This window comes from Penicillium riverlandense, assembly GCF_028828495.1.
Source record: "Penicillium riverlandense strain IBT 135883 chromosome Unknown utg000001l_segment0_segment0, whole genome shotgun sequence".
Classification (NCBI taxonomy): Eukaryota; Fungi; Ascomycota; class Eurotiomycetes; order Eurotiales; family Aspergillaceae; genus Penicillium; species Penicillium riverlandense.
This window is the reverse complement of record NW_026643194.1, coordinates 1,647,395-1,667,735: the sequence shown is the minus strand read 5'-3', so window position 1 is coordinate 1,667,735 and position 20,341 is coordinate 1,647,395. Positions and strand designations below refer to the sequence as shown.

Here is a 20,341-nt window from a genome sequence, read left to right as displayed (position 1 = left end):
ACACGCGGGTCTGTACTTCAGGGGAGATAAATACACCATACCCCATCGGAACTAGCGTGTCACGCTGGCCATGTGACCGGCTCGAGACGACACCATTTTCTGGATCTAAACACCGAAATTCACTAACTACTGGACCTGCTTTGCTTGTTTCTCATTCCGGCAGTCGCAGTGGTATCGAGTGCGGAATTCCTCCACTGTCACCCCTTCCAGTATCTCCAGCGCCTTTGCACACGCACGGGTTTTGGCCGTCCCACCGGACGAAGCTACATGCGTTCCCAAAGACTCGCCATGTACGATCACCGCCCCCAACATTCTCGCGGGCTCCCTGTCAACAGTGGGCAGCTCTCCAGCCTTGATAGAATAGTCCATGCACCGGTAGTTCTTGTCCAGCTGGTACACGAGATGCGTCTAAGATTGAGTTAGCGCCGTTGACGTCAGGCGGAGGCAGGAAAAGGAAAGAAAAGAGGGCATCCTGACCGTTGGATGATTATTGGCATATGTATCGTAGATCGCCATGTCCCGGAAATAGGGCATGATGTGAGCCTGGAAGAATGTTTCGATGACGGTGTAGTCGAAGCAGGAATCGACGAAGATAGCCCCCAGATAGGCCTCAACCATGTCAGGGAGACACTGTGACGGTCAGCGTGCTGTGGCCACACTCCGATTAGACTCCATTACCTTGGGAGGGTCTTTGATTCCAAGCCAGTAATCCACCGCGCCCTCACTCTCGCTCTCTGCAGTTTCGGCTTCTTCAGCAAAATGGGTGATTTGAGACTGGATGGGATTGCTGAAATATTGAAGGTGCCTGTGGAATCCCAACCTCACTGCCAACGTGCCCAGGAACTTGTTCGACACCATGGCCATCTAAAGGAGTGGGTTAGTCCATGTTTTGCCCCTCAGTATATCAGCCGCTTACCTTGTGCTCCGTGAGCCACTGTTCGTCCTTGTTCGAGAATCGACAGAACAAGTTCTCAATGCACACCAGTTCCAGAAGTGCATCACCCAGAAACTCAAGCCGCTGATAACAAGGAACCTTGGCCCACGCCAGGGGGTATGACGGGTGTGTGAAAGCAGAACGCAAGAGACGAGGATATGTGAACTTGTACCCCACCCTGTCGAAGATCTGGCTGGCAATGTTGACTTCAAATCCGTCTGCAGGTTTGGTCTGATACGCTGGGGGAGTGTATAGACCGCGATAGTCTTCCCACGAGGTTGATTTGCATGTTTCATCGCCGACAAAGATGCCGACGGCCTTGACAGCCTCGTCAAAGCGGTGCTTGCCACCACCGGAGAGCATAGCGGCTCCGATCAATGCCTCACATACATCTGCAATCGTCTTGTTTGCAAGAGCGTGGTGGGACTCAGACTTGAAACTTTTCCCATAGCTCCGCCCTCGGAGAAGCTGCAGGCCTGGCGGGTACCATGTATTCCTGCAGTCATGAGGTAAGGAGCGCTTCTTTAAAAAGCCAGAACGGGATAGACTTACCGGGAGAAGCTTTGGCTACGGATGTATTCATACACCTGCAACTTGGTCGCAGTATCAAAAAGATTCTGGTTGCAGATCAGACACATCCGATTGACGTGATAGTCATACTCATCGTCCTCAGGGTTCTGACAGAAGAGCGAGATTGACGTGGCCATCTTGAGGAAACTATCACCCAAAAACTCAAGGCGCTCATAGTTCTTCCCCATGCCCCGTTGGACATGAATCTGCTGACCCCTGTGCTCCTCGTTGCTGTCGGAGTCTTTGGTGAAAGCTTCAAGTGCTAGCTCAAGATTAATTTCAAGCCCCAATCTTTGACAACCTTCGAGGACAATCAGATAGGACTCCAATCTGCTAATTATTGCTGGGAAGGTGAGGCAAGAAGCCACAATTGGCAACGGAATCTGCAAACATTATCAGTCATATCATATGTGAACGGCGGGGTGCAATACGAACCGCCGAGAGCATGAGTGGCTGTGGGCAGATAAAACATCTATTCTCTTTCTTTTCGGCCTCTGTTCTCTTGTCAAGAAAGTTTCTGCGAAGGCCGACTTTCTCTGCCTGCAAAACTGGCTGGCTCCAGTCACAGCTCTCCAGAAATTTGGCCCGGCTACTCTTGGATAAGCTGATGGTATAGTTCATGATATCCTTCATGTTGCTCCTGCGGGGCACACAGGATGGAGGAGGGTCAGTTGGTCGTAAATCATGGTCGACAGCAACTGGGAAGTATCGGCACCTCCCATCCCAGTGATCGTAAAAGAACCGATCCAACAAAGATTCAGGGCTCATATCGGCCGACCAGTACCACTCTTGGTGTTCCTGAACGTCTTTCATTGCATCCCAGGCAATTACTCCCGGCAAGCTGGAAATGTCTTTCGCCATAATGTTGCCCTTGGCTGGTGCAATCCAATACGGCAATTTCTCGATTTCACGCTCATATGTCTTGTGGAACAAGTCATGAAAAACAGAGAGTGTGAAGGTAGTCAGGCATTCCAATTCCGGTGATGTAACCGAGAAAGCAGATTTCACGCACGTGGTGCGTATGACAGTTTCGATGTCGTTGTCCAGGTAGACAGGAAATGTGGGGAAGACTGGAAGCCGCTTTCGGGTCAAGAGTACGATTTCCCCATGACTTCGTGTCAGAGGCACCGATGGGTCGAAGGTAATAACCGTCCCATATAGCAAACTCGGGACAGTTCCTAGCTGCTCTGCCCAAATAGATGGCTTGCAGATCCTATCGTACTGGTCCGTCTTCTTCGATGTGATGGCCAAGCGAGCATTGCGCATTGCAGGAAGACGTCTATGGTAGATGGACCTGAAATGGTCGTCCAGAAGATTGTTCCTCCGAAGCAATAAGCAAGCATCAAATGCAGCTGCCTGTTTAGCAGTTGACTTTCTAGAGGCTGGTTCCCCAACCAATCCACGGATTGGTGACTTCTCGGGAAGAATGACTTCACAAGTGAACTTTTGGTCCACTGATCTGACATGATAGCTGACGTGGGCAGAACTGTCGTTCTCCCATTGCTTGTATTCTGATGTTAGCTTTAGTTGGGTCCTCGGGGCTTTGATCACACTTACCAGTGAAGTGGCGTAGCGATCAAGGATGTGAATAGCATGACGGTATGTCAACTTCGCCTTGGTGGAGGGAATGGTGTAGGTCCTTTGCTTTTCATCTTTGATGACAGACTTGAGATCATGGTCGTATCCCTGCAATAACCGGTCCTTGGGAAGAGTCTCGCAAAAGTTCTTCATGAGAAGCTAGACAGACCGTGTCAGTCAAGCTCTGATATTGATTGACTCGTGAATACCTCCGCCATGTGAACCTCTTGCAACTGTATTCTGTGGTCCTCATTTTCTCTCTCTATCATGAGTGCGTACTGTAATGTATCAGCTAGCAAGCAATATGGCTCTAGAAAAATCATACTCACGGTCGAGTCGGCATGCCTCGCACGCCCGCGGCTCTGTACGTACTGAATGAGCGTCTTGTAGAGATCAAATCTTCGTTTATCAGCGAGAAAATACTTTATGAAAGCATGCTTGCATACCTGACAACAAGATTGCAATCTGGGATATCGAGGCCTTCTTCAGCCACCGAAGTTGCAAACTGTAATAGATTAGACGTTGACTGACCTTGATCCTAGGGGTCGTTAGACTTACCAAGCAATTAAGTTCACCTTGGCGAAACTTGAGCAAGGCCATAAATTGATTGCGGAAGGTGCTCCTCATGGCCAGTATATCGCCTCTTCGGACCCCGACGAGAATACCTGGACGGGTGTTTGGGATTTCCAGTTTCTGGCAAAGCTGCATGAGTGTTCTTGCCGTACTACGCTGAGTCGTGAAAACAATACATTTTGTTTCTGCTGATTCCGCAAAGTGCTCTGCCAATTTCCTGAAGAGGAGGTGAACCTTGGGGCTCAGCTGGTTTGGCGACAAGGGGTCCACGAAAGGGTACAGTTTCACAAACTCGCTGGCTTCTTTGATCCGTTGGATGTCTCTTCCTGTACTTTCTGCCGCACTTACTAGATCTTGAGCCCTGGGGTCAGACTCTTTGCTGAGACGTCCTTCGAGCTGAGGCAGCACGTCGTCGGCCAAAACATGAGTCCATACTTGATCGGCACACCACGGTCCAAGCTCTGAGGTAGCGTCCAAGACCCAACGAAAAACGCGTTCGAGGATCTGAACGTCTCCGAACTGCTTCACCATAATCTTGAGCAGTTCAGTTGCACGGGGTGGCTGAGGTGTCTCGTAGGGCCACAACACCTCGTTTGGTTTCTTGACGATCTGACGCAGAAGGGTCATTTTCGACGTTGTTGCTATCTGGCTATCCAGAAGTGTCTCAAGCCTCCTATGCACGTTCAGTATCTGATCAATGTGTCTAAACGAGTGCCCTACGTTGCTGCTATGAGGATATCACCTTTGCCATCAATTGGCGATGCCGTCATCCCAAGGATCTTCGGCCGCTTTGAGGGGTCTGCCGTGAGGTAGAATTCCCGAATAATTCTATTTTTGCGTCAGCTCATTAGGTGTCCATTTCATCCGGAGAGAAAAGATACAAACCGTGCATAAGGGTGTTCCTTCTTCGTGTGGTGGGCCTCATCGAAGACCAAAAGATTGATCTGATCCATCTTGATAAATGCATTGTGAAGGCTATGGCACAGAATCTCTGCTGTGCATACTATCACCATGTTCTCTTTGAGCTGTTCGTCCCAGATCGGTTGGTCCCAGAGGTCTGTTCCCATGGCCCCAAAGAAATTGGCCACATTCTGATCTATGTTGTTGCGCAGCACCGTTGACTGCTGGAACACTAGGGTCACACTGTCGACCTGAATGGGTTCTATCTTAGCAACTGCCAAATAGTCGTCCAAAGAAATAACGACCTACCAAGAAGAAAGACATCCGAGGAGGCATTCCATTAGCACGGTTCACAAGCTCTTCTTGGATGGTATGCTTAAGCAGAAGCACTGCAATTAAAGTCTTCCCAGTACCTGTGTAGGTGTCAAGTCAACAGCCCGTCCAATGTGCCAGAGATATGGGAACTACCACTATCAAGCACCGCGATCGTGTTCTGGGCCTTTGCTCTTTCAAACAGCTTAAATTGGTATTCGCGGGGATCCAGAATGCCCCCTCCGCCATCTTTCCTAGCAACCAGGTCCTTGATGGACAGCTCTGCATCTGGTCGGTCTGGCCGAGCAGCAGCAGGGGTGTCGTCGGTGAACTCAGAGTTGGCATGTTTTTCAAGTCTTCTCCACTGTCAGACAAGGCAGAGTAAAATGACGAGAATGTGACTTACAGGGCCTGAAACTGGACCTTGTGTGTCTGGCGGCGAATCGAAGCCTGCAGATGAGCCTCTGACTTCTCGTTCTCGTCGTTGGACTCATCTCCAGAGACGGCCCCCGGATCATCGATCTCAGGCACGAGCTCCATGTGGGTGAGGTGGACTGCTTCCTGTTGGGAATTGTTAGGATTGGCGATGAACGAGATGAAGGAACAACCGCAGAGAAAATAGAAAGAGGCGAGTAATGCTTAACGACAGGACACGGAGGAAGAGGGACGGAAGGAAGTAGCAAACAGAAATATATAAGGCCCCACGGCTTTGTTTTGCGACCACTGCCTGGCATTCAATAGATATAGCAAACTGAAGATCTACTCCGATAACCAAGCATTGACGAGACAAGACATGTCATCATACCATGCCTTCACTACCCCGATGTATACTTTCTTTGGGTTGATAAGATGGAGCTGCCGTATCTTATCGCTCAAATCTCCATCCATCGCGGGGCCAGGCCCAGTCTCTCTTTTTCCTCGACAAAACCACAATGGAAGAACCCCAAAGCCTACGGGCGCTGTTTGCAACCGCCAAGGACAATAAGACCGCTCTGGCATCGCGCGGTGATACTAACACTGACACGTATCGCGACGACGTCAGCTCCACCATCGCCAAGTTCCGAGAATGCCAGCGCCAAGTTGGCATTCTCTCATTGTTCAGTTCCAACGAGTCTCTCGATGATGTCTCCACGGGGGATATCCCGTACGCCTCCCCATCCCAGCTGAGGCTTCTTGCGGGTTTGCGCTGACACTGCTCTTTCTAGGTACCTGACGCTAGAATACCACCTGGCCGAACTGATGCAGCGAGCACCCAGCTCAGACCGCGAATCAGTCCTTCGAAATGCACTAGAACAATACGAGAACTTCCTCTCGCGGGTGGCCGAGTACGGTCTCCTGTCGGGTGGAGATAAGAAACTCTTCGACCAGTACCTGGCCAACCCATCGTCCTTTACATTGGCTCCGGTGAATGATGCGGCGGCGCGGCGGGACATCAAAGTAACGCGATTCAGGGAGGAGAAAGAGCTGAAACAGAAACTTGAGGTTCGTTGACGTTCTGCCGGTTTGAACCATGGCGACAAATTCTCATTCTTGTATGTGTTTGACAGTACCTTTCTCGGAACGAAGCTCGACTCCAGAGTGACGACGACGATACCCGGAGACTCTACTTGGCCGAAATCCAGCTCTATACACATCAGACATTTCAAGCCATGGATCTCCTGGTGCAAGAATTGTCGATCCTCGCCGCCATGCGCCATGCGCCACCACCCACCCAACCGATGGACGACGACGCAAGAGAGCGGAGCAATTTGGGAGGAGAGAATTACTCTGATCGGTTGGATCCATCTGTGTCACAACTACTGAGAGGAGGGAGAGGAGGCCCGTTGTTGAACACGAAAGGAAGGCCGATGCAGCCGTTCACCTTGCTGGACAAGCGCTCCCAGCTACAGCAAGGAGTGTTTCGGTCCGGTCACAACCTCCCGACGATGACAATTGACGAATATCTGGAGGAGGAACATCGACGCGGCAATTTTATCGAGGGCGGAGGAGAGCAGTCGGGGATACCACCCGAGGTGGACGAGGATGACCTGGACAAAGCCGACGAGGAAACGATGAAGGCGCGGGAGTGGGATGAGTTCAAGGAGGCCAATCCACGGGGAGCTGGAAATACATTAAATCGGGGTTGATCTGACTGTCTTGGGGGTTCAATCCAGGCCATTTCTGTCAGAATATAGAGAAGATGATCAAAGAAGAGATATCATGAAATGCTTTTTTGTCTCATTGGGTATACGCCTAGTTATAGGGCCCAAGAATCATTGTTTCAAGTCGATTTTAAACAGAGACGGCCTCTTTGGCTACTTTTTTCTGCTGAATAGCTTCAAGGATCTTACCGGCGCCCCCGTCCACCAAAGCCTGGGCGACAGCGACACCATGAGCCTCGGCGGTGTCGGGCGAATCGACCTCGCCAGACAACTCTATCTCGGCAGATTCCTTGCCGTCCACGCTGACCACGATTGCCCTCATCCTCAACCGCCGGGGCCCCTCGGAGCTTTGCTCCCACTCCGTCTCAACTCCCAGCGGAGCACTGCAGCCACCCTCCAGGGTGCGCAGCAGACTGCGCTCCGCCAAACAAGCAAGCGTCGTATCCCGATCTTCAATCTTGGCCAGAATCTCTCGCAGAGCATGGTCATCCTTGCGGATCTCAATCCCAAGAGCACCCTGTCCAACCGCGTAAAGCATGCCGCCGTTCTTCGAGTCAAGGTATTGCGTGATACGATCCCCCAGATCAACGCGCAGCAGACCAGCCGCCGCCAGAATGATGCAAGTGTAGGGACTATCATCCGCATCCAGCTTGGCGAGACGAGTATTGATATTGCCGCGGACATCTTGCACCTTCAGATGAGGGTAATTGCGCGCCAATTGCGCCGTGCGCCGGATGGACGAGGTGCCGACCACCGAGCCGGCGGGGATCTCCGATAGACTCTTGTAGGGCAGCCCTTGCTTGACCACGAGAACGTCTCTGCTGTCTTCGCGCGGCATCATCGGACCGAGGGTGCAGGAGGGAGGGAGGTTGGTGGGGACATCTGGGGTTTGCGACAGGTGAGCTTGATTTGAAGAAAATGACCCAAATGGGGAATCTGGCGAACGAACCTTTCAATGAATGCACGATGAAGTCGACCTGGCCGGCCATCATCAATTCCTCCAATTCCTCGGTCCACAGGTTCTTGGAGGTGAATTCGCGCAGCGCAATCATGCTCAGGTCGCCGGCGGTCTCCTTGGAGAAGACGCGGAAGTCATAGTGGGGGAAGGCCGCCTTGAGGGCATCTTTCACCGCGTCCGTCTGGACCAGGGCCAGCTTGGACGCGCGGGTGCCAATGGTGAAGGAAGTGGTGGGCGGTGCGGCCATGATGCGGGGAGGGGGGAAGGGCGGAAGGGAGGGAGGAAAGAAGTGGAAGAAGAAACGCTCCTCTCCGATCAGTGGCAAAGATCCGTAAATAATGGCGGGTCACGGGAGTGCGCAGCGACAAGATGTTAATACAACATTTCAAGTATAGGAAGTATTCTTTTTGACGGACAATTCAGCCAATTCAATATTCTTCGTCGTCCGAGTCGTATACCCAGTCCACCTAGTGTCGGGACCATCTCTCTCTGGGTTCGGCTTGGATCGTCGCCACTACGTAAGTTGTACTAGCCTCGGCTCCGGGGAATGACGAGCACCTGACTCTTATCCACCCCCGGACCGACCATCGCTTCTGGAACCTACTCTTCATCATCTTCTTCTTCTTCTTCTTCTCCTCTTCTTGACATTCTTATTCCCATACATCCCATACTCTTTCTATATTCATCCCCCTTCCAACCTCCTCGATGGGGTCCAACAACGGCCGAGCCACCAAGCTCCCTCTCGTCCCGCTGGCCAAGGGCTCTGTCCTACTGCCCGGCGTGACGCTTCGCATCCCCGTCTCCAACCGCCCCGATCTCGCCAATCTTCTGTCATCACTGGTCGACCGGCCCAAGCGCGATGGAAGTTCCATCACCTTCGGCTGCATCCCGCTGAGCTCGCCGTTCTTGAGCCGGGATGGCCAGCAACTGCTGGAGGGCAGCGACACGGACGAGACTCGGCGCGAGGAATGGGATGCAATCGATGCGGGCCAGGCGAGAAAGGACGATCTCTTCCGCCACGGGACCATCGGCAAAGTGATCGGGGTTCAGCGCCGCGCTTATGCCGAGCCGTTCCTCCTCGTCCAAGGTGCGCAGCGGTTTACAGTCAAGCGGGTCCTGAAAGATCGGCCATACTTTGAGGCTGAAGTGCTTATCCATGATGAGATTGGTATGTATATCCTTCCTCCCCAACAAAAAGTGGATGATTCGAGGAGTCTGACGATGTTCTTTTGCACCAACAGCCCCCGCGCAGGGCGATCCGGAAGTCACCGAACTGTTCCAACAGTTGAGACAGCTCTCTCGAGAACTTCTGACTCTGTTGCGCCTGTCTTCACTTTTGTCGGCGGCCTCGAGCCGCTTGTCGCCACTCGTGGCGCGCAAATTCGAACTGTATATTTCCAAGACCGAATTGTCACAGGCTGGTAGATTGGCCGACTTTATGGCCGATGTGTCCGATGCCAGCTTTGAAGAGAAACTACAGATCTTGGCTTCGTTCGATGTTAAAGAGCGACTGGAGAGGGTCGTCGAGATCCTGACCAGGCAAGCGCAGCACATCAAGAGCAGCGTCAAAGTCACAACCATTAGCAGCTCCTCCTTCCCTCAGAATACCGATATTGGTCAGATCGACCCACGCGAGCGTGAACTGCTAGCAAGGCGTGCCGTGTCGGGCCTCTCTGGCCTCGCACCCCCGGGAACTGCAGGCTCACGTGGTGGCGATAACGAAGAGAAGGAGCCGAACGAGGTGGATGAGCTCCAGCAGAAGCTCGAGGAAGCGCAGCTCAGCCCCGAGGCTCGCAAGGTTGCGGATAAGGAAATGAAGCGTCTGCGCAAGATGAACCCGGCCAACGCCGAATACGGAGTCTGTCGCACGTACCTGGAGAACCTGGCAGAGATCCCATGGACCAAGGTGACAGAAGATCAACTGGGACCGGACACGCTTAAGAGAGCCCGCAAGCAGCTCGACGATGACCACTACGGACTGGAGCGGATCAAGAAGAGGCTGCTGGAGTACCTTGCCGTGCTGCGTCTGAAACAGTCGACCAACCAGGACGTCGAGCGCCAAATTGATGGACTGACGAAGGACCTGGATTCCTCAACGGCCGGTGACGTTGAGAAGGATGTTCCTATGATGTCGGAAGCTGACCGTGTTGCTCTGGAGACAAAACTCGAGCTCTTGAAGTCCAAGCGCATGACCGACAAGTCTCCCATCTTGCTCCTGGCCGGTCCGCCTGGCACTGGTAAAACCAGTCTGGCGCGGTCTGTGGCTGCGTCGCTGGGACGCAAATTCCACCGCATCTCGCTCGGTGGTGTTCGCGATGAGGCGGAAATCCGGGGCCACCGACGGACCTATGTTGCGGCCATGCCAGGCCTGATCGTCAACGGCCTGAAGAAAGTTGGCGTGGCCAACCCCGTATTCCTGCTGGATGAGATCGACAAGGTCGGCGGTTCCAACTTCCAGGGCGACCCGTCTGCCGCCATGCTGGAGGTTTTGGACCCAGAGCAGAACAACTCCTTCACAGACCATTACATTAACATTCCGATCGATTTGAGCAAGGTGCTTTTTATCGCTACTGCCAACTCGCTGGATACGATCCCGCCACCCTTGCTTGATCGCATGGAAACTATCTCTCTCTCCGGATATACGACTGTTGAGAAGAGGCACATCGCCAAGCGACACCTCATCCCTAAGCAAATTCAATCCAACGGTCTCTCCGCCGGGCAGGTCGATCTTTCGGACGAAGTAATCGACAAGACAATCACCTCCTACACTCGCGAATCCGGTGTCCGCAACCTGGAGCGCGAGATCGGCTCGATCTGCCGCCACAAGGCAGTCCAATACGCCGACGCCGGGGACGCCAATCGCCTGGAAGATTATAACCCCGTCGTCACGGTCGACGATCTGGAAGACATCCTGGGCATCGAACGCTTTGAAGAAGAGATCGCCGAGAAGCACGGCCGTCCTGGCGTGGTGACGGGTCTCGTCGCATACTCCACTGGCGGCCAGGGCAGCATTTTGTTCATCGAGGTAGCCGACATGCCCGGCAACGGACGCGTGCAGCTGACCGGAAAGCTGGGCGATGTGCTGAAGGAATCTGTGGAGGTGGCTCTCACCTGGGTCAAAGCCCACTCCTTCGAGCTGGGCCTCACCCACGACCCCAACGAGGACATCATGAAAAGCCGCAGCTTGCACGTCCACTGCCCCTCCGGCGCGATCCCCAAAGATGGCCCCTCAGCTGGCCTCGCCCACACCGTTGCATTGATCTCCTTGTTCAGCAATAAACCCGTGCCGCCCCAGATTGCCATGACGGGCGAGGTCTCGCTGCGTGGCCGCGTCATGCCCGTCGGCGGCATCAAGGAGAAGCTGATCGGTGCCTTGCGCGCAGGCGTCAAGACCGTGCTTCTCCCACAGCACAACCGCAAGGATGTCAAGGATATCCCACAGGAAGTCAAGGACGGCCTGGAGATTATCTACGTGCAGTAAGTTTCACCCCTCTGTATCTCGCTCGATTTCATCGTCTGACTTTAGTCACTACAGGCACATCTGGGAAGCACTCCGCCAGATCTGGCCAGATGCACACTGGCCAGGCCAGCACATCAACTTTGTGGAGAGCCGGCTATAGTCTTCCGGACTAGTCCAACTCCTAAGCCTGGTTCTCTCTGCACATTTTACTGGACTGTTGTTCCGTGCTCCTCCCAACTGCTCCAATCGTTTCTTTCGTGTCTTTGCATAGCGTGACCTTCCCTCTACCCCATTCGGCTCATTGGCCGAATCTGATTAGTTGTAATTATTCGTTCTTTTGGCTGCGGTGATGTTTTGTCCAGTTCAATAGGTCCTGTCTATATCTCAACGTTCAATATACAATATTCTCAACAGGTTTTTCAAGACATAGAAGTGCTGTCAAACAGTTGCGAGAAGATGATTGAATTGATATAAAATCTCGTTCGCAATCAGATATAGTACAAGAAAGGGTAAAAGATCGAGCATGATCTCAGAGGTAGGAAGATCTCCATCAAATGCAAAACGCCGGGCAAGAAAACAAAAGAAATACACAGCGTGCAGTAGCACACCGTCCGACAAAACATCTCAAGACTGATCATAGCCACCAACTCCCTCGCCTACCTGCCAGCCTCCCCACTCTCATCCGCCTTCTTCACCTGCTTCCCAAGCCGCGAAATCGGCTTCAGCATACCCTGATTCGCAAAGTCCATACCAAGCGCCTTCCATGTCGGCCGCCACGACTCCGGATCGGCTAGAATCTCCTTCGCCTGTTCTGCGTAGGCCTTGCGCTCTTTCTCGTTGGGTTTCTCTGCAAAGTCCGTTGGGCCGTGCGGGGCTTCGGACGCTTCCTTTGCGTGTACTTCATTTGCGTCCCAGGATTCTTTTTCCCATCTGTTTGTTTGAGGTGGTCAGCCAGGCGCTTGGAGGAGACTTGGGAGGAATATGGAGGGAAGGAATCAATCAAATGTCCCTCCCCTCCAATGCCCCCAACAAAAGAGGACATAAGAACATACAGGGTCAAATCCTTCGGCTCCGCAGGCCAAACAAACGGCTCGACCAACTCAACCGTCATGCGCTTCTCGGATTTAGGACGGCGGATGGGACCGCGGCCTTTTCCGTCGCGCGTGACACGGGTAACAGGCTGCATCTCGACATAGCTGCGGATACTGCGGACGCCGACGCCGTAGACGTTCTTGAGGTAGTCGCGCAGATCGAGTTTGTTGAAGCTGAGCGGGACGCGGAACTGGGCGTATTGGGGGGAGAGATTGGGGGTTCGGACGAGGGCGACGACGAAGCTAGGTCTGTGGGACATTGGGGTTAGTTATTTAGGAATTCTTGCTGGATTGGATGGAATTGATGTGGTATGTGTGCGACTCATTGGAGGCAACGGTACATCGTCCAGGTTTTTTTTTTTTGTCTGCCTCCGCCTAAGGCAGTTCGGTGAGAGGAATTGGGGATTTGACGTACAGGTACACCTTCTTGCGTCCCCATGTTGCTCGCCCAGCAAGCGCTCCGAGATTTGCGGCCTGGCGCTCCATGATGGCGGGTGATGGGGATGAATGTCGGGGCGACGACTCGGGATGAACAAGAGCCAACAAACTGCGCTAGTGGCCGCTCCGCCCGCCGTAGATCTATAGGCTTCCCGAAGAACAAAAGATAATTGTTACTGGAGGTATGAAGTATATTACACTCTAATTGTCATGCACGGTCATTAGAAATAAACGGAAATCCCTCTACCGCCCTTTTCCTCAAACTCGCAGCTCCTCCAATCGCCGGGAGTTGTCGTCAAGGCTATCCGAGTGCCCCGTTTCCTCCTCCGGCTGTCCATCATCACCGTGTTCCTCCTCAGAACCCTCCTCTTCCTCCTCATCATCTTCATCTTCATCATCATCTTCATCTCGAGACGCACCCGCATCTCCGTCGACCCCAACCTCCTTCATGTACGCTTCCAGCTCGCGGGCCATCTTCCTCGAGAAACCAGATGCCTCCACTTCCACATCCAACCGCTTCCCCGGATTCTTGAGCATATTCTTCTTCGCATCGGCAAAGGACGGTCCCGGAACATCACTGACAAAGTGGAACTTGCGCTGGAAGTACTTCTTGATGCAGTTGACATCCCGATCGAAGTACATCTCCGCATTGGCGTGGTCGATGGACACCATCTGCGGGAAATCAATAAGCACAGGCACAAGCCGAATATTCTCATCGTTCTCGTCATCCGCGTTCGCAGGTGCTTTTCCCTTCGCATCCGGATCCTCCTCTTCCTTAATCAGGATATTGAACTCGTTAAAGTCACCATGAATCAGGCCGAACCGCGCCAACTCCAGAATAATGTCCATCAACTCCGAGTACAGCTCCGCGGGCCGAGGGACCTTGGATATTTGACGGAGCGGGAAAGCATCAATCAGACTCATGACAATGGTATGCCGATTTTGGGCAATGGGCTCGGGCACGGAGAATCCGTTCTCGCGCAGCGCTTTCATAAACGCAAACTCTTTCATCGCCGCCAGGCGAGACATGTACATCCACGAGCCCGTGTTGCGGTGGCGCAGGTAGTCGCGATTCGTCTTGACGGTTCGGAACGAGATGCGGCCGAGACGGTGGATTTTGAGAATTCGTTGGGCGCCGCTGCTGTGAGCTACGACCACGATGTCGGATTCCTTGCCCACGCCGATCTGGTTGCCGACTGAGTAGATGCATTTTTGTTTCTGGTGCGCATTTAGCGCGAGGTAGTCGAGTCCGCCGTAGGCGAGCCGGTAGCCATCATCTGCGCGAGAACGATGGAGGGTCAGCAGCTGGGTAGATCGAGAGTTTCCCTGTCGAACGTACATTTCGCATTCTTCACCTTGGCGATCAGGTTCGTCTTCGCCAGAACTGAGATCGACCGATGCACACCGCTACCGCCTCGCAGGCCGGAGAGTTGCACGATCAGCGGCGTTGGAACCACTTCGTGGTTGCGACTGCCAGCTTCCACCTAGTCTCATGCGTGAGTCGTGATGTCTTTGGCCGAAGGAGGGGCGGGTACATACCCCTGCAAGCACCCGGAAATCCTCCGAGGTCAGGTAACGAATCGCTTTTGCGTCGAGCTTCATTGCGGTTGAAAATACGGCAGGAAAAGTGGGAGAGATGATCTTTTTCAAACCTTGGGGGTTATCGATGGAAGCGCCGGCGGAGAGAAAATCGCGATAACGGCCGAGCCCTAAGCCCTACTGCCTATTTGGGATCTGATCGTAGGACATGGACTACAGTACGGTGAAGAATCTATAGAGAGAGAATAAAATTTGCATGCTATTTCTGAGTCGTTCTGAATACATTAGATCCAACAATACCCCGACCACTATAAGACCGCATGTGGACCGGGATAGCATCTATCATGAACTACTCGGGAGCTTCATAGTCCGGATTCTACGTTCATCGTTAGCAAGAGAGATCAATAACACGAAGAAGAAAATGGGCTTACCTTGCGCAAAATAACCAAGCCTTCCAGGATGCTGCTGAGAGGGATATACTGCTCATCCTCCAACTCAGCCCTCTCACCGTACGACAGCAGCACCGGCGTGCTCTGTGTCTGCCACCCAGTAATGGTCTTGGGGCGACCAGCCTGGCCGACCACGTCCACGGCCTGACCCACGCGGACATTGACGGTGAGAGGTTGCAGATCCTCATCAAGAGTAACGAGGAACCGCGGGAACATGGCAGTAATGAGGAAGTAGAGAAGGTAGTGGTGTTCGGCGAGGATGAATTGCTTAGCATCGATCAGGGACACCAGCACGGTGAGAAGACCGGCAGCCGAAACTCGAGAGAGCACCTGGCGGTCGGTGTGGAAGGGGTTGAGCGTCATGGTACCCTTGCCCATGTGGAGGAGACCCTGGGCAATGCGGACCATGAACAACGAGTTCTGGTCGCGGTGGTAGTAGCTGGCCAGTTGTCGCAGGAGTTGGGCCAGGCGGGCGTTGTTGGTGCCCGCACCGCAGAGACCCATGGCGAAGATGGCATTGATGGCGACATCGTTGTCGTTGTCGTGACTGTACCGCGACAAGGTATCATAAACCTTCATCTGAGGGTTGCTGGGACTGATCAACCCCATGGCCAGCGGCACAGCGCGGCGGATGTTACTCGAGCCGTAGTGCATGAGATGGCCAAACTGGCGCAGGATCATGTCCTGACCAACATCTTCACCCATGGCAATCAGGGACAAACCGAGCACAGCATATGACTGGACAAGTTCGTCGCCCTTGTTCTCTTCCTTCTCCTCGATGATGTCGTTGCAGATGTGGAGAAGCTCCTGCAACTTCAGTACCGTACCAGTGCCAGCCCACGCGCAGACCGAGGCCAAGACGGATGTGGGCTTAGCCATGGGGTGGTCGACCGCCTTGAGGATGTCGAGAATGACGTCGACTTCTTCCTGTCGGCCAAAGTATAGGAGCGCCAGACCAAGGGCCATGAACCGCGTCCACTTGTCCTTGAGCTGCTTCTGACGTTCCTCATCCATGAGGGTTGTAGCGATCGCCTCGCTGACTTGGTGATTCGACGACCCAACAAAAACAAGACCCAGTGAGACCGCGGCCATGGCAGACAGCTGCATGTCTAGCGAGGAGTCCTCCACTATGGGAAGTAGAATCTCAAGAAGTTCCTCCTTGTTCGACCCAGCATAAGCCAAGCCCAGTCCCATAATCGAAGCCACCCGCATGGGCACATTCTTCGCTTCCAGGTTGTCCGTATCACTCAACAGGGCGAGGGCAGGGTCGGAGTCGAGCCGAACACCAGAGTTGAGGATACCGATGGCAAGGAGTGCACCGGCCTTGACCTGATCCTCCGACGCGTAGGTGAACTTGTCGATCTTGTCCAAGCCATCTTCCACATCCCGGTGCAGAAGCATACCCAGGGACGCGGTCGTCGACAGCATACCATCGTCCTTTGTCTTCCACACCCATGTGCCCTTATCACCCTCAACAAGCATCATCTTATCGTTGCCAAAGCCGGCGTTGGCAAAGGAGTTGACAAAGGCACTAGCCAGGTTGTGTCGAGCCGAGTCGAGATTGGTCAATCCCGCTCCCCGGCTGCTCTCCAGATGTGTCTTGTAAATATCCTCGGGCATCTTTGGGTCCAAGATATTCAACTCCTTTCCAAGAGACTTGAAGTGCTTGGGGATAGATGTGTTGTTCAGGCAGTCATTCAAAGCCTCCCCTTCCTCGTCCTCGGCGGGCAAATCAAGCCAGATCTGCTGCCGAGCGACCAGGAACGCCATCTGCTTCTTGAGAGCCACGTCGGTCGTCGCGTTGATGTCACTCTTGATTAGTTCGACATCATTCAAACGGATGGCAAGCACAATTGCCTGCGAGAGCCTGTTGTAGCGGACGTAGATCTCATGCGCGGTCCGCAGGAACTGCTGATCTTCGGGGTAGGTGAGGAGGTTGACCATGCTGACCATGTACAGGCAGACACGGGAATAGGTGTTCTCATCCACAAACCGAGGGATTTCCTCGATGATCTCGAGTTCACTGAGAAGATCGACAGCATCGGCTTCGGCATTGTGGCGCAGGAAGTAGGGAACCAGCGACAAGGCAAGGTCCACCAGATCTTGAGTGTCGTTCTCCGCGTTCAAGCGGTTCTGGTATTCCTTTCCAATCTCCAGCGCCAGATGTCTGACGTATTCGTGGCCCCATGAACCCAGGTCTTCCGACTTAGCCAACAGGCGGTACTTGATTGTCTCCAGCTTCTCTTCATCCCCATAGGTCATACCCAGGACGGAGAGCATATCGGCCAAGGAATCCTAGAGAGATAGAAAGTCAGACTCGAGCTTGAGAACTGGGAGGAGAAACCAACCTTCACCGGGCCTGCTGCCCACTCCTCGTACAGCGCTGTCAGATCATCATAGTGCGGTCGGAGGAACTTGAGTGGCTTCGGAACGGCGGTCATGGAGGAAGTCGAGGTCTTGATGAAGTTCTTGATCGCGTCCAAGGCGGGCCCGTAAAGAGAAGTGTCCGATTCCTGTTGTTGGTAAAGAATCGAACATTAACGTCACTATTCCTTACCGCTACCGGCTGTGGACAAGATGACCCTACCTTTAACCGCTCCACAAGCATCTCAAGCTCATTCTTCAATTGCTGATCCTCTTCACTGAGCTCTTCTGTAACAAGCCATCCTGTCAGCTTCTGGACCCGTTGGCCGATGACAGGGGGCGTGTGCTCCGTTCCAGCTAGCACCTGTCCCGAAGACCGTCGCGACCTACCTTCTTGCGGTTCCTCATCCTTCTTCTTTCCCTCTGCTGTTGCCTTCTCGTCGGTGTGAGATTTCTTGCCATTCAACTCGCGGACATCATCAACCTTGCCCTTGCCCTTGTCGGCGGAGGTTGACCGCTCGCCCTCGTTCGCCATTTCTGACGGGTAGCTGGCGACCAGGTCTGGGATAAATCGAGGGAATGAGATTAAGAAAGATCGTCGAAAAGAAAAACAGCGATGGTACAAGCGGACAAGAGATGGAAAGCTGCGCGGACACAGCAGATGCAGGTGGATTGATTAGCTGGTGATGCGGAAGCAACGCAGAGCTGGTGGACTGTGAGCTCCTCCCGGATTGTTATGTCAGCACCGCCAAGACTTCGTCATTGGTTGGATGCCTTTCCATGGACATCTACGATGTGTTCATAGTATTCATCCTATCGGAATGATGGGTTTATAGCGTTCCTTCTAGTTATGATTATTCCAGGAAAAGACGAATCGAAGAAATCAGAATTTATGTGAAATCATCCGCCAGGCAGAACAGATCGCCCGAGGGCTCGTCGCTCGTCGCATCCTCGGAGCAGCCTCCATACTTCACTCGAAACTTGGTGGCATAGTCCTCCGTGTGCTGTGACAAGGTCCTGGGATTTAGAACTTCTCCGTTATAAGAAAGCAACGGTAGAGATTCAACAGGAGGAAGATCCACAGAAAACTGCTCGAGAAGAGGCATGATGGTTGACTTGCGATCCAGCGGCATTTCAACAGAGCCCAGAGTCAAGGCCTTCAAAGGTTGTTTGGGGTCATCAATATCCTGGACAGATCGAGTGGCACTGTCATGGAAAAATTCCTCGGGTGGCTGATACAGCTCATTGTGCACGGTTGCCAAAGACGATGCTCTTAGCCCCGGGAATGAGGGATAGAGCATATAGTAGCCCCTCGCATGCATCATTTCAAGCAAGTACTCCATAAATGCTGGGTATCGTTTCGAGACCAATTTGTTCTGTGCAGCAGCAGTAGGCTGGCTTTCGGCAACTTCCAACCGATTGGAGAGAAAGGTATGGAACTCGGCCCATTTGTCGCCAAAGTACAACGCGGCATTGCTATTTGGTGCTTGCCAAAGAAACGAGGGGAGCAGCTCTTCTTCACGTCTCGCTTCGTTCACGATTGGGGCTGACGGTGGGTTGAATCGCTCAGCATCAGCGGTGGGTTTGGAGGCTGGCAATTCGAGGGAAATGCCGAGCAGGTTCAATGACGACTGCTTGGCACTCGCGGACTGCTTATAGTGCAAGATGGTGTACTTCAAGTAATGATAGAAGGACGGCGCTAGCTCGGCTTGTGGAGACAATAGAAGCATATGGGTCACTTTGGGGTCCCTTGGATAAAAGGACTCGACTGTCCAGAGAGAAGATTCCGCTTCGTCCATCTTGTGTCGGGGGATGCGGTGCCGAAGGGTAATCCGGCCTGCCAGCTTGGAAAGATTTTTTGTTCGCTCGAGGAAATCAAAGAGCTGCGAATCGACTCGCGGAGGTAGCTCGATTGTCAAGCTCGGGGTCGATCCCAGGTAGTCCGCTGCATCCAAGGAGCGGATCAGTCGAATCAAGGTCCCCGATGATTCCGTGGGAGCGTGGACAACCATCTCGATATGGATGTCGTTCCAAACTATTTACATACCAGATCAGTCAAAAAAAAAAACTAGGCAGAGAACAGACAGAGGGCTTTATACCTTGCAGAGCGCTGCTATCTACCGACGCCATCCACATGAGATTTGTTGATGCGGTAGATAGTCCGATATGAACAGTACCAGACTCTGTGCGATAATCCATGACCCCATTCCAAAAGAACGGATCTTCCCAGTGCTTTCCTTGTGTGATGATGACCGCTGGGCGAAGGTAGGCGTGTATAAACTCCAGACCTCCAAGGACAGACCGTTGCATCCGGGCATCGGTGGACTGGGGCGCAAAGTCCGGGCGACTGTCTGTTGATAGGGTCAGTATCAACATTTTTCAAATGCTCCATAGTTCTGAAACACACCATGCCAGGTCATTGGGCATTCCGAGTCCGTAATCCTGTTCACTTCCTTGATTCCGTCAATCGAAACCTCGTCCTTGCCCATCAAGACGAAATGCACACCATTCACCCGCTTGCCTGCCATTCGACATGCGAGTGGCAGAAGATCAGATACACAGTGGAGGCTCGATGCGGCGAACACAACTGCGCTGCTGGCCACCTTCTCCTTTTCGGGGTATTTGTGGCGCGGAAGCGACTTGGCCAACTGGTAAAATTGAACCTCTCCATCGTATGCATCTCCAGGATTGAGACCAGTCTCTTGGTTTTGTTGCGACGGCTCTGCCTTTGGTATAGCGGGTACCTTAGCAGCGTTGGGCAGTGGGAATTGGTTCTGTTGTCGCAGTCTCGCGAGGTCGGGGCTGTACCGTTCGGCGGCAGGGACCAGGTCTGTGGGCATATATTTGAAGAACAGCCATAAAGCTCCCACCGTGACCAGGGTGAGCAGGATCCGGCGGGGCCGAGGCCTTTTCCATTGTCGTCGCGGCTCGAAGCGCGTTGGGTGTGGGCGGTGGTCGTCGTCCTTCTTGCCCAGCTCTTCATCGGCCCACAAGGGCAGTTTCGGGGGTGCCATTCTGTAAACAGAGAAGGATC

The 20,341-nt window shown here is 53.2% G+C and overlaps 8 protein-coding genes across 8 annotated transcripts; 2 read left to right on the top strand and 6 right to left on the bottom strand.

The window, feature by feature from the left end:
• Positions 1–126: 126 nt before the first annotated feature.
• N7474_000685 (uncharacterized protein) lies at positions 127–5,407 on the bottom strand (the record flags this gene model as incomplete). Its single annotated transcript, XM_057192100.1, has 16 exons — positions 127–408; positions 478–630; positions 679–864; positions 917–1,430; positions 1,487–1,887; positions 1,940–3,007; positions 3,062–3,241; positions 3,292–3,360; positions 3,412–3,481; positions 3,529–3,587; positions 3,641–4,328; positions 4,376–4,483; positions 4,541–4,806; positions 4,865–4,968; positions 5,024–5,223; positions 5,274–5,407. The coding sequence occupies 16 exons, from the start codon at positions 5,405–5,407 to the stop codon at positions 127–129; spliced, it is 4,482 nt and encodes a 1,493-aa protein (XP_057057053.1).
• A 392-nt stretch (positions 5,408–5,799) lies between these two features.
• Positions 5,800–6,993, top strand: N7474_000684 (IGBP1/TAP42 family protein; the record flags this gene model as incomplete). The annotated part of the gene is made up of 3 exons (XM_057192099.1): positions 5,800–6,011; positions 6,073–6,349; positions 6,415–6,993. 3 exons carry the CDS (start codon positions 5,800–5,802, stop codon positions 6,991–6,993), a joined length of 1,068 nt encoding a protein of 355 aa, XP_057057052.1.
• A 145-nt stretch (positions 6,994–7,138) lies between these two features.
• N7474_000683 (porphobilinogen deaminase) lies at positions 7,139–8,213 on the bottom strand (the record flags this gene model as incomplete). Its single annotated transcript, XM_057192098.1, has 2 exons — positions 7,139–7,890; positions 7,958–8,213. 2 exons carry the CDS (start codon positions 8,211–8,213, stop codon positions 7,139–7,141), a joined length of 1,008 nt encoding a protein of 335 aa, XP_057057051.1.
• Positions 8,214–8,671: 458 nt separating this feature from the next.
• Positions 8,672–11,586, top strand: N7474_000682 (putative LON domain serine protease; the record flags this gene model as incomplete). Its single annotated transcript, XM_057192097.1, has 3 exons — positions 8,672–9,134; positions 9,208–11,443; positions 11,502–11,586. 3 exons carry the CDS (start codon positions 8,672–8,674, stop codon positions 11,584–11,586), a joined length of 2,784 nt encoding a protein of 927 aa, XP_057057050.1.
• A 496-nt stretch (positions 11,587–12,082) lies between these two features.
• N7474_000681 (mitochondrial 54S ribosomal protein uL23m) lies at positions 12,083–12,777 on the bottom strand (the record flags this gene model as incomplete). Its single annotated transcript, XM_057192096.1, has 2 exons — positions 12,083–12,356; positions 12,479–12,777. 2 exons carry the CDS (start codon positions 12,775–12,777, stop codon positions 12,083–12,085), a joined length of 573 nt encoding a protein of 190 aa, XP_057057049.1.
• Positions 12,778–13,213: 436 nt separating this feature from the next.
• Positions 13,214–14,557, bottom strand: N7474_000680 (protein kinase RIO2; the record flags this gene model as incomplete). The annotated part of the gene is made up of 3 exons (XM_057192095.1): positions 13,214–14,232; positions 14,295–14,439; positions 14,495–14,557. The coding sequence occupies 3 exons, from the start codon at positions 14,555–14,557 to the stop codon at positions 13,214–13,216; spliced, it is 1,227 nt and encodes a 408-aa protein (XP_057057048.1).
• A 286-nt stretch (positions 14,558–14,843) lies between these two features.
• Positions 14,844–17,842, bottom strand: N7474_000679 (proteasome regulatory particle base subunit RPN1; the record flags this gene model as incomplete). The annotated part of the gene is made up of 4 exons (XM_057192094.1): positions 14,844–14,870; positions 14,926–17,238; positions 17,292–17,456; positions 17,501–17,842. 4 exons carry the CDS (start codon positions 17,840–17,842, stop codon positions 14,844–14,846), a joined length of 2,847 nt encoding a protein of 948 aa, XP_057057047.1.
• Positions 17,843–18,197: 355 nt separating this feature from the next.
• On the bottom strand, positions 18,198–20,321 carry N7474_000678 (uncharacterized protein; the record flags this gene model as incomplete). The annotated part of the gene is made up of 3 exons (XM_057192093.1): positions 18,198–19,342; positions 19,407–19,658; positions 19,715–20,321. The coding sequence occupies 3 exons, from the start codon at positions 20,319–20,321 to the stop codon at positions 18,198–18,200; spliced, it is 2,004 nt and encodes a 667-aa protein (XP_057057046.1).
• Between the last annotated feature and the right edge of the window lie 20 nt (positions 20,322–20,341).